The sequence below is a fragment of the Danio rerio genome, chromosome 7, assembly GCF_049306965.1.
Source record: "Danio rerio strain Tuebingen ecotype United States chromosome 7, GRCz12tu, whole genome shotgun sequence".
NCBI lineage: Eukaryota > Metazoa > Chordata > Actinopteri > Cypriniformes > Danionidae > Danio > Danio rerio.
In genome coordinates this window covers 17,943,704-17,955,822 of record NC_133182.1, presented here as the reverse complement: position 1 = coordinate 17,955,822, position 12,119 = coordinate 17,943,704, and the positions used below count along the sequence as shown (strand labels likewise).

Sequence of the window (12,119 nt, the reverse complement as noted above, 5' to 3'; positions counted from 1 at the left end):
TCGGTCAAAAGCAGATACGTCATTCTCAGTTTTATATATAAACAAAAGAGTTAAGTTTTCACCAAGTATACAGTATGTGTGTACAGTTCATATGTAGATTTTGCCTTTCAGAGTTTCCTTTCTTGTCAGTGGAATCAAATCACTTGGAGAAAGTCAGATGCTTTTTCTATCAGTGCTTTAAAGATTGTTATGCTTTTTTTTATAACTGATGCAACAGATGTTTTAATTTTTTAATGACAACACAATGGTAACCATTGACTTACATTATGCAAATCATCAAAGATCATAGATTTAGCTAAAAATTGTCTTTAGTGTTCTTCTTTCTTTTTGGGTCTCCCATTAAGGCATTACTATCCCATTAAGGCATCAGTCATGTTCATGACCTCCAGCTAAACACCCTCTGGCTCATCTCTGCTACTGTAGCTACACCCTCAAACTATACTATTGGTTGAGCTGGAAAGTAAATGATATATTTAATGGGATGGTTCACCCAAAAATAAAATGTACGCATTATTTACTCTCCCTCAAGTGGTTCTAAACTTCATGTTTTTTTTGTTCTGTTGAACACAAAATATGATAACTGAAGAAAGCTAAAAACCTGTAACTATTCACTTCCATAGTTCTATGTTTCAGAATATCTTTTTTTATCTTTAACAGAAGAAAATAAAAAACAAGGGTAAGTAAATTATGACATGCATTTTTTAACCAAACTATAGATTTAGGTCCATCACTTAATATTTTACCCAACGTTTACGCTTTTGCGTTTGATAAACCCATGAGTGGCTTAATTGTAGTAATCAGTGTGCAATAAACTGAGCTATGACAATTTAGTTTGTCACAAAAATCCCTTATAGAAGAGTCATATAAAAGCCTGAGCATATGAAGCATTTAAAAGGATAGTTCACCCCTACCATACCCACCCCCCCCCCCTTAAAAAAATTCTGCCATCATTTGCTGACATTTTATTTTGTTTTAATAAATACTAAAGAAGATATTTAGAATTAAGTTGGAAACCTGTAAACATTGACATCCATAGTAAAACAAATAAAACCTTGAAAGTCAACAGTTACAGGTTTTCAACATTCTTCAAACTATCTTCTTTTGAGCTCAAGAGAACAAAAATCAAGCATAATAGTTTGGAACAAATCAAGAGTGTGAATGATGGCAGAATTAAAATTTTTGGGTGAACTATCCCTTTAACCTCTTAAGTCCCAATGTTTTTTTTACATGCATTTTTTATTTATCTTTGCTATTTTAGGCCTATTTGGAACCTACTTAAAATAAAACCTAAATATCATCTTTTAATATGATGTACTTTTAGAGAAAAATTATGTCCATATATCTGGACTTGTGGTCCAAATTTATATAAAACACCTTTTCCTGACTGTTTTTAATGCATATATGACATACATTTTTTTTACATTTTGACTATCAGAGGAGTAAAAACACAATTTTTTGCCCCATTTTGGACAGCTAAAAATAGTGTTTGGGACATTTCATATGCTGCAAAACAGTTGCAGGATGACACTGTATGTCTGTAACAAAATATAAAACATTCCAAGTATTTTAAATAGCCACTTAAGTGCTAAAATGTGCCGTACATCAACGTGGCCACTAAGCCCTAGAAGATTAAGTTAAATGCACTCCCTATTTAAGCACAACTAGGCTACAGAAGAACTGGACAATACATGACCAAAGACTGTAAGAGAATAATATGAGCTCATTGCAGAGTAAGAGGAGGAGCTTGTGAAGTGTGTTTATGTCAGACTGGCAGAGCCATCAGCGCTGGGCACAGACACTGAGTAAGACATACATACAAACATCTTCTCCCTCCCTGCTAAAACTGACAATGACATGACAAACACTAACTTTCAGACTGAACACTTTTAATGTAAAAAGCTGAATGCTTTAAAAATTATAAATAAAAAAATAAAATATAAATAAATAAATAAATAAATAAATAAATGTTTTTATATACTAGGAGTTCAAACATATTTGACCAAACTTAAAAAGCTTGCTCATTAAACATGTTCAATTTTGAATAGAAAGTGTGCCTGCGTTTATTTCTTTACTAACTTTTTAAATGCATGAACTTGTGGTATGCTAAAGGGGAATTTTCTGCCATCTTTTACTCTCTCTATCTCCAGTAGTTCCAAACCTGTTTGAGATTCTTTCTTCTGTTGAAGACAAAGAAAGATATTCTTAAGAATCTTGGGGGGAAGTATTGTATTGTTTTGTTTCTACTATCTATATATCTATGTTAATGGCTGCTATTTTCCAACTTTTTCAGAGATGTCTAGTTCTTAGTTCAGCAGTACACTGTAAAAATATCTGTTAATTAAGAGTTTCTGTTTTCTGTTTATTTGCGGTTGTGAATACTTTTTCACTAAGTTTGAACTAATACATAGAGAAATAATTCTGTAAAATAACAGAAAACATTCTGGCAGTTCAGACAAGGTTGTTGTAGCATAATTTACAATACTAACCCAGACAATATATCACTTTAAACCAGGGGTGCCCAGACTTTTTTGTATGAAGGGCCAAAAACCAAATATCATTGGGAGCCGTGGACCGAAGGTAAATATACCAAACTATATTACATTAAAGCTTCAATGGGTGATTTCTTATTTAATTCTGAATATTTTAAAATAAATAGAAAATATTACTTTAAATTGTATTTTGTAATTTTAAAATGATAACTTACAGTAATAAACACATTTGTAACACAGTGGTGTTCAATGTTGAGACACTAGTCAAGCAGAACCTGCCTTTGACTTGATTTGCTCATCAAAGTCTCCGCATTGTCGGGAGACAGTACTGTACATTTAAACAATATCTGATTAATTTTATTTAATTGAACAATTCAGTTAGCTTTTAACAATAAAACAAACAAAGGGTTACATTCAATTTGAATTAAAAATCTCGAAACCATCCCCATTATTCTCCCTCTCTTCTCAGATGGGATGGAGGGCCAAATCAAAGGTTACTATGGGCCAACTTTAACCTGCGGGCCCTAGATTGGGCATCTCTGCTTTAAATGATTAAAAATGTTCGCTTTTTTTTTTTTTTTACTTTTCCAAGTTAAAAGTTGTTGGAAGAAAGATAAAGCTCCCATAATGTAATAAATAAATAAAATAAAAACATGAATCACAAAATACGAAAAACTGCTAACTAACAGATTTTTTTTTTGTCTAGAAAGAAATTCATGATATATTCATTTTTGGGTGGAATATCTCTTTAAGAAAGAAGTACAAAATTAATGATTTTAGATTAAATATACATCAAAATAAATACATAAATATTATAAAATAAGTGAAGCGGTGTGTAGCACGTTCGCCTCACACCACGAAAGTCGCTGGTTCGAGCCTCGGCTGGGTCAGTTGCTGTTTCTGTGTGGAGTTTGCATGTTCTCCCCGTGTTTGCGTGGGTTTCCTCCGGGTGCTCCGATTTCCCCCACATGTCCAAATACATGCGCTATAGGTGAATTGGGTAGGCTAAATTGTCCGTAGTGTATGTGTGTGAATGAGTGTGTATGGATGTTTCCAGTGATGGGTTGCAGCTGGAAGGGCATCCGCTGTGTAAAACGTGCGGATAAGTTGGTTGTTCATTCCGCTGTGGTTAATTAAGTGGACTAAGCCGAAAAGAAAATGAATGAATGATAATGAAATAAATAGATAAGGTAACCACAATCAAATGTATGGGAACTGCAATCAATTATATAGATTTTTTAAAATATAGATTTTGAAATTTATATTTCCTAGTGAATCTTGAAATGGTACATATAAGAGTTTTTAAAACTTAAATCAATTTTTTTACCAGGTAAAAAACTTTTAAAGGAAGTGCCATTCCCATATTTTTATTTGTCATATTCAAACATGACAAGTAATGCTATGGGAATTGCACTACCTTTAATGGAATGAGTGTGTTCATATATTGACTAACGTAAAAATATTTGACAATACTATTTTTCAGATATCTGTGGTATTTTTATTGCCTTAAAAAGTTTGTTTAGATAATTCACCTTGTTAATATTACTTATTAATAAAACAAATACAGACAAGGGCATGCCTCAGTGTTGAAGGAAATAAATAAATAAACACTACCACCTAGTGGTCACATGTTTGTAATTATTTTAGATAAATGCTACAATATTTGAAGGCATACTATTGTTGGATAACATGTAATATTCTTACGCGGCCCAGTTTCCTTCAGTCAGTTAGAGGATGTGGAATGACACAGATCTGAGGTGGGGTTTGGCCGTAGTGAAGAGTGGTCATAATCTTTGGAGGCTGGTATGGATGGCAGGCCAAAGACTGGCAGCAGCTCTATTGTTGGAGTGGCAGGTGAGTCTGAGAAAGCAGGGGAGATGGTGGAAATTGGAAGGGTGTATTGAGGTTCCTCCTCTGGACCGGTCATGTCTCCGGTGAGCACGAGCTCATCTAAACTCAGTCCATTTAGCTCACTGAGCCGCGGGCCAGAAAAGAAACGCAGGACTGCCTGAAACTGCTGCAGCTCCCAGAAGCTTTCCAGAACCACGAGCAAAACGATCAGTCCGAGCAACAGATAACCTGAAAACAGAGATTTAATACATATAAATTCATTCAAAATATAAACTATAAGACTGTATAAGTCTGACCAGTACATTAAAAATAGTTTTAGAAAAGTTTAGAAGTTTGACCTTACTAGCATACTAACATTTAGGTTGCTAGCATCCTTTAAAACATTGTTAGCATGTTTAACCAAATTAAATTAAAAAATTGAAGTTATTACTTAGCATCACACTTACATGTTTCAACAAATTGCTAGCAAGCTTCAATACATTTTTAACCTTTCCACAGGTTGCTAGCATGCTTTAACACACTGTTTAGCTAACATACACTTTTAAGCTCATAACGTAACTTAGCATGACACTAACATTTTTATTGCAAATTGTTATCTTAAGTTTTAATACATTGTTAACCTTTCCACAGGTTGATAGCGTGATTCAACACACTATTAAGCTTGTTTTAACAAATTAAATTAAACAATTTAAGTTGCTTACATAACTTAGCATGACAAACATGTTTTAACAAATTGCTAGCACGTTTTAATACATTGCTAACCCTTCCACAGGTTGCAAGCATTCTTTAATACTGTTAGCTTGTTGAAAAGTTAAACAATTTAAGTTGCATAACATAACTTAGTAACATGTTTTAGCACATTGCTAGAAACTTTTCACACTTAAATTGTTAACATGTTGTCAAATGCTAACAGGTAATAACCTGTTTATATGCTTTAAAACTTGGTGATGTTTTGTCATGTGTTACAAATTGATAAATACAACAAATGACAAAATGCTAACACATTTTTAACTTTTATCAAGTAGCTAGTAAGCATACTTTCATGGAATGTACACTGCTGACATGTCCAGACACATTTCTAACATTTAAGCAAGTCAGCATGTTTTAACAAGCACAACTTTTAAAATGACAGGCTAAAATAGACAAATATAAAAAATATTCAAACTATAATGTTAGTTTTTTTTTTACAATGGCTATGACAGTTTTTTCAATACATTTAACAAATTTGCCAAACTCTTAATGCAGCAACACACCTAAAACACATTGGCAAAACAATTAATTTCATGCTCAAAATCACACATTGTAAACTAAACCCCAAAACTAATGTTCAAAATACTATAATAAACTAACACAATACACCATGTCTAACACTGCAAACATGAATCATAATCAAATCATTATTCAAAACACTAACACGTGCTCTTCTAACAGGAACATTTAGTCAATCATAACACATTGACAAAAAATAAAACACTCTCATCAGCTAACATTTCAGAGACTGCATTATTATATGTGTCAGCTCTGCCCTTATATCTGAAGCCTCTCTACATTTTTGTTTTGTTGGGTTTAGTAAATGCATGCATTTTCTTTCTTTTGCTGCAGATATTCAATACAAAAAATGAACGACCATCTCAGTGTAGCTTTATAAAATGCACAGTTTATGTACAAACAAAAATACAAACACAGAATTGCTAAAGTAAAGACTTAATTTGCAAAAGGACATCACTGCAAGATATACACACAGAACAAGCACTGGAATTATAATAAAAAAACTAAGTAATCTTCTATCCTACTCTGTCTTCTGCATTTGCCCATCTTCTTTGTTCTCTGGCACAGCACGGTAACTGTGGCCCTTTCGCCTATTATGTTTCTCCCACAGCGACGCCTTTTCGTCAAGTTGAAGCCAGCCTCGTTAACATAGATAATTTCATGTGTGACTTGATTGGCCTCCAACTCCACGACTCTCTGAAAGTAATTAGACACTGTGTCATACTGTACTGTATATCTACTGCATGTACTCATGAACTCCAGGTTTATAGAGTAATTTACTGCAAAACACACTGTGTATAGTACAGTAATGACTGTATTGCATAACCTTACCTGGACATATTGGTGACGGAGTTCTTTGATGCGCTCACTGTTCCTTTCAAAAGCCCAAAGAGTCCTCTTTTAGAAAAAGTATGATCATGTGTGAAACCTCAACACATGAGTGTGCTTTCTAGATAGGAATCAGCTTTGATATATATATATATATATATATATATATATATATATATATATATATATATATATATATAAAACTGAAATAAGCAATGGAATAAAATACAGGAAATATATTTGTGTCTAAATTCACAATATAAACAGCTGTTCACTTTGACTTTAGCCTATATAAGTTGTGTTTAGAACATGATGTTATCCGTTCTGACATACTGTGTGAAAGCATTGTGAATTTGATGTAAAATTACATTGGTTGTGCTTGTGTGTAAAAAAGGTTCGAGCAATTTAAATTGGCGTTAAATGGATGCATTTTGTGTAAAAGCGAAGCAACAATAAATGTGTTAATTGTATAACCCATGAAGACGGATGTTGTGCTAACTGTGTTGAGAGTTTAGAAAACTTGTTAAATGTATTGAAAAAAACGGTCATAGCCATTGTAAAAAACTGTAATAGATCATGCATTCGGTCTGTTGACTGTTTATTCATTCCTTCATTTTCTTTTCGGCTTAGTCCCTTTATTAATCTGGGGTTACCACAGCGGAATGAACCGCCAACCCATCCATGATCCAGCATATGTTTTATGCAGCGGATGCCCTTCCAGCTGAAACCCATCACTGGGAAACATCCATACACAGTCATTCACTCACATACACTACCACCAATTTAGCTTACCCAATTCACCTATAGCACATGTCTTTGGACTGTGGAGGAAACCGGAGCATCCAGAGGAAACCACTGGTAGAACATGCAAACTCCACACAGAAATGCCAACTGACTGAGCCGGGGCTCGAACCAGCGACCTTCTTGCTGTGAGGTGAACGTGCTACCCACTGCGCCACCGTGACACCCCTGTTGACCGTTTACTTAAAAATAAATTAAAACATTTCTTAGTTGAGTAATCAGTGAGCAATAAACTGAGCTACGAGAATTTATTTTGCCACAAAAATCCCTTATACAAGAGTATCATCCTGAGCATATGAAGCATTTATAAGGATAGCTCACCCCTCCAAAAAAGAAAAATCTGCCATCATTTGCTCACCCTTCACTTGTTCCAAAGCAGTTAACATTAAATTTGTTCTGATAAACACAAAAGAAGATATTTAGAAGAATGTTAGAAACCAGTAACCATTGATATCCAAATTAGAAAAAAATACTATGAAAGTCAATGGTTACAGGTTTCCAACATTCTTCAAACTATCTTCTTTTGAGTTCAAGAGAACAAAAATCAAGCAAAATAGTTTGAAACAAGTCAAGAGTGTGTAAAGGATGGCAGAATTAAAAATTTTAGGTGAACTATCCCTTCAAGTTATAGAATAATTGGACAATACATGACCATAAGGAGAATTATATGTGTAAGAGGCAGAGCTTGTTAAGTGTGTTTATCAGAAAGTCTTATGATCAATAAGCTAATGAATGAATAATTGTTTTGTATTGAGTGTGCCAAAAATACATTACAACTACAAAAATGTATTTTAAACCCCTTAATGATTCAACATTTAAATGAAAGAAATACAATTTGTCTTAATCCTTGAGCTTGTATACTTCTTAAATGCAGATATTAATACCTAAAATAAATACATTGGAAATCTATAAATAATTAATCAGCCCAAGTATTAAGTAACATGAAAAGCCTTCTCTAACCAAACTTCCAAAAAAAAATAAAATATCCTGACTTACAGGAGGTGACGAACTCCAGCCCCTGCCGCACTGCTTGGTTTTGTATTTTGCCAGGCAGGTAGTCACCAAGACCAGTTGTGCTCAGTGAGATAAAACAAAAATACAGCGACTCCAGGTATGTCCAGTCGTCCTCCAGCAGGCAGAGAGCAGCAGCGGGCAGCAGGAAGAAGAGTGCGGCTGTACAAAAGCCGAGGATGCTGCAGTGCAGGAGCGCAGCGTGGCTACGGGACAGACCCCAGAACAGCTGCAAGTTCTGGATAGGGGTGTGAGTTACTCGGGGCAGAAGGGCATGAGTGAGGCAGGACAGCAGCAGCATGGTGAGAGGGATTCCCACGAGACAATAAACCACACAGAACACACGGCCCTCGTCTGAAAGGGGCACGGTGGTGCCATAACCTGCAAAAAAAAACTTGGAGAGTAAAGATTTTGCGGGTTTTTTTTCATTAAAGAATATCATAAACTGTCAACCACACAATAAAATTAAAAAATAAAAAATCAACCAAATATGTCAATCAAATTACTTATCACTCTCTAATTATTATTATTAATGCAAATTTCTAATCAGCCAATCACATAGCAATCACATCTAAACCTGGTCAAGAAGATCTGCAGATCAAACTGATCATCAGAATGTAAAAGAAAAGTGATTTTATTGACTTTGAACATGGCATGGTTATTGGTGTCAGATGAGCTGGTCTGAGTATTTCAGAAACTTCTGATCTACTAGGATTTTCACCCACAACCATCTCTAGGGTTTAAAGAGAATGGTCTGAAAAACAGTGAGTGGCAGTTCTGTGAGCGCAAATGTCTTGTTAATGCCAGAGATTAGAGGAGAATGGATGTGCAGCCGATAAATCTGCAGCAACTACGTGATGCTATCATGTCAATATGGACCAAAATCTCTGAGAAATATTTCCAGTGCCTTGTTGAATCTTTGCCACAACGGATTAAGGCAGTTCTGAAGGCAAAAGCGGGTTCCACCCGGTAAAAGTAAGGTGTACCTAATAAAGTGGCCGTTGAATGTATGTGCAAATATTAACACTTCTTAAATACGACTTTTAATTATATCATGGATTTGAAAAAAAAGCTTCTTCTAGCAAGTTCTGAAGGGATAATTAACTTAACAAACATAAATGAAGCGTTTTGTACTGTTAAATCTTGAAAGTATAATAAATATTTAAAGTATTAACTATAAATGGATACATTTGGCAGATTCACTGTATACTCAACAGAAAAGAATATGCTTCATCTTGAAAGTTCAAATCCATGCATAAACTAGTAACAAATTTTTGTATGCCGAGTGTTTAGATTAAAACATTAAGATAAAAAAATTGTTTAAAATATAAATATAATTAGATCATGCATTTGGTAAGTTGACTGTATAATTACAGGGGAAACATTAATAAATAAACAAATAAATGCATGAATATATAAATACAGTCCATACATGCCAGTTGCATGCCAAATATGTAGACTAAAAATAATAAAAATAAATTGTTTTTCAGATAAACAATAAATAGATCATGCATTTGGTTTACCTGAAACAAACAAAACAAAACAAAAAACACGCTTTATCCAAAATCATTAGGAGAATAAATATACAATAAATAAACAAATAAAGGTTGTGTACAAATTGTGTAGCTCTAGACTTAATGTTGAATATATTAATATTAAAAATTAAATAAATAAATTACAATCTTTAAAATTAAAAGACAGATAATAAGTACACAAACACAAAGTATTGTAATGAATAAACAGACCTCTATATAGGTTATATGTATTTTGATCAAACCTAAACATGGATCATGAACCAATTGACTGTATAATGAAAGTGAAAAAACATAAATAATTCTAAAACACACATTAAAAACTGCAATAAAGTGCTAAACACAATTTTACAGTCAATTGCTGCTTCTATTCTGCCTCATTTACCAACACATGACATTACATAACACTAAAATAGTTGTGATCAATAAATGTGTAGCTATAGTTTTATATGAGAACTGATGACCGCTGCTGTTTATAGAAGGGATACAGCTGCGGCCAGATCAAGAATTATGCTATTTATTAAATTGCACATTAATTGCATTTTATTAACGTCTACCCCTAACCCAGTAATGTAAAAACAGTAATTATAACAAGCATTATTCATATTATTTATTAAATTACTCATTCAATTGCATTTTAATAGCACCTACCCCATCCCAACCCTTCACTGTAATGTAAAACTATTAATTAAACCAAGTATTATTTATCAAATTACCCATTAAACTGTATTTAATTAGCGCCTACCACTCACAGTAATGTAAATATGTTAATTATTGTTGTGCAGAGTCACAAAAAATTACGCTATGTCCACGTGCGAAACCACTATTTGGCCCCAACGGCCTTCCATAATCCACAGCTGTATCCCATCTAGCCGCTGCTCACCTGTGGTCGTGAGGAAGGTGATGACGAAAAACAGCGACGACGTAAAGTCGAAATTACACTCGTCACTGTCTGCTTGGAGTGCAGCCACACCGCGTTTACTAGCAGACAGCACGTCCATTAACAAACCATCCAAACTTCGCTCCTCAACACACGGGTTATCTGCCAGAAAACGAGCTTTCAGTTCACGGACCTCTTGAACCAGCAAATTCTCCTCAGGTTGCTCAAGTACCATCAAAACAACAGCGCCCATGACGATAAACAAGCCGTACGCGACCATCAGAAAGATGAACGCGTGAACACGTAGGAAAGTCAGAGCTTTATCCGCAAGAACAGCCATTGTTAAACTACATTTGTGTGTGTATTACCTCGGTGCAGGTGTGCTGCATGTGTAACCAAACCTGGGCTCTGACATGGAGAGTTCAACACCATGCTGAAAGTTTAATGCAGCGGGTCAGAAGACATCTGTGACACCAGCAGACTGTTCTCTAAAACACAACCTAGAGCAAATGTTTTAATTAGATTTTCAATTGAACAAAAGTCAATACATGCAAGTGTGTAGAAAATATACAAACAATAGCCAATCAGTCTCAATAATAAGTATGTGGCTTGCTTCAAAAAGTCTCCAGAAGCTATAGAAATGAAATGTAATCAGGTAATCTCTGAAAATATGTCTTTAAAACATCAGATCATAATCCAGGGTGTCCGCGGGATCTTAAACAGCATTAAAAGTTGATGAATCAATGCAGAGAAATTTAAAGCCCTTAAAAAGTCTTAAATGCTATTTTACAAGGTATTACATTCTATCTTTTTATTGATTATGCAATGTATGATATGTATAAAGTCTTTCTGAATTAAATCTGCTAATATTAGGATGCTGTGTAGTGAAATCAATGAAATCCTACTAGATGACATCCTGCTGCTTTGTTTACAGTAACCAATGCAACACCATTATTTCTGCAGTTCTATAGGCGCCAATCTGCTGAATTAGCTAGATTTAATACATTTTTAATTAGTATATGAATAATGTTTTAGTTTTAGATTAGTTTCTTACATTAATATTTAGTAAATATACTGTAAGTTAAAATCTTGCCAGGTTCCAGTTGTAACCTTTTAAGTTGTTAAATGGTCTTAAAATGTATGGAAAATCTTAAAAACGGTCTTAAAAGTTTTACACTCTGATTCCTGTAATCAAGATTTCTCTAAAAAGTCACTATTTTCTTTGAGAGTACAATTTTTTTTGAATAAAAATAGAGAACATTTGCTCTTTATTCACAAGATGTAGCTGATATTTCTACTAAAATAATAACATTTAACATTAAATAGGTTATTTAGCTGAAACCGTGGATTTTTGTGGACAAAAAGATGAACAAAAGTCTATAGCTTGTAGCACTTTGAGTGTTGAAAAACATATACAGACAAAACTAAATTAATATATGTGGCTCCTGATGATACAAT

The 12,119-nt window shown here is 34.0% G+C and overlaps 1 protein-coding gene across 2 annotated transcripts; it reads right to left on the bottom strand.

Annotated features, from left to right (window-relative positions):
- Nucleotides 1–3,964: 3,964 nt before the first annotated feature.
- kcnk7 (potassium channel, subfamily K, member 7) lies at nucleotides 3,965–11,599 on the bottom strand. Of its 2 annotated transcripts, none has more exons than XM_073906657.1 (3): nucleotides 11,063–11,599; nucleotides 8,235–8,630; nucleotides 3,965–4,568 (listed from the first exon to the last, which is right to left on the bottom strand). In XM_073906657.1, exons 1-3 carry the CDS (start codon nucleotides 11,091–11,093, stop codon nucleotides 4,213–4,215), a joined length of 783 nt encoding a protein of 260 aa, XP_073762758.1. In that variant the 5' UTR covers nucleotides 11,094–11,599; the 3' UTR covers nucleotides 3,965–4,212.
- Between the last annotated feature and the right edge of the window lie 520 nt (nucleotides 11,600–12,119).

Coding starts and splice junctions, on each gene's coding strand:
- kcnk7 (XM_073906657.1), bottom strand. CDS start 11,093: ATGGTGTTGAACTCTCCATGTCAGAGCCCAG. Junction 8,631..11,062: donor CTCTCCATGTCAGAGCCCAG/GTTTGGTTACAC, acceptor TTTTTTTTGCAG/GTTATGGCACCACCGTGCCC. Junction 4,569..8,234: donor GCTGGAGTTCGTCACCTCCT/GTAAGTCAGGAT, acceptor CTCTGTTTTCAG/GTTATCTGTTGCTCGGACTG.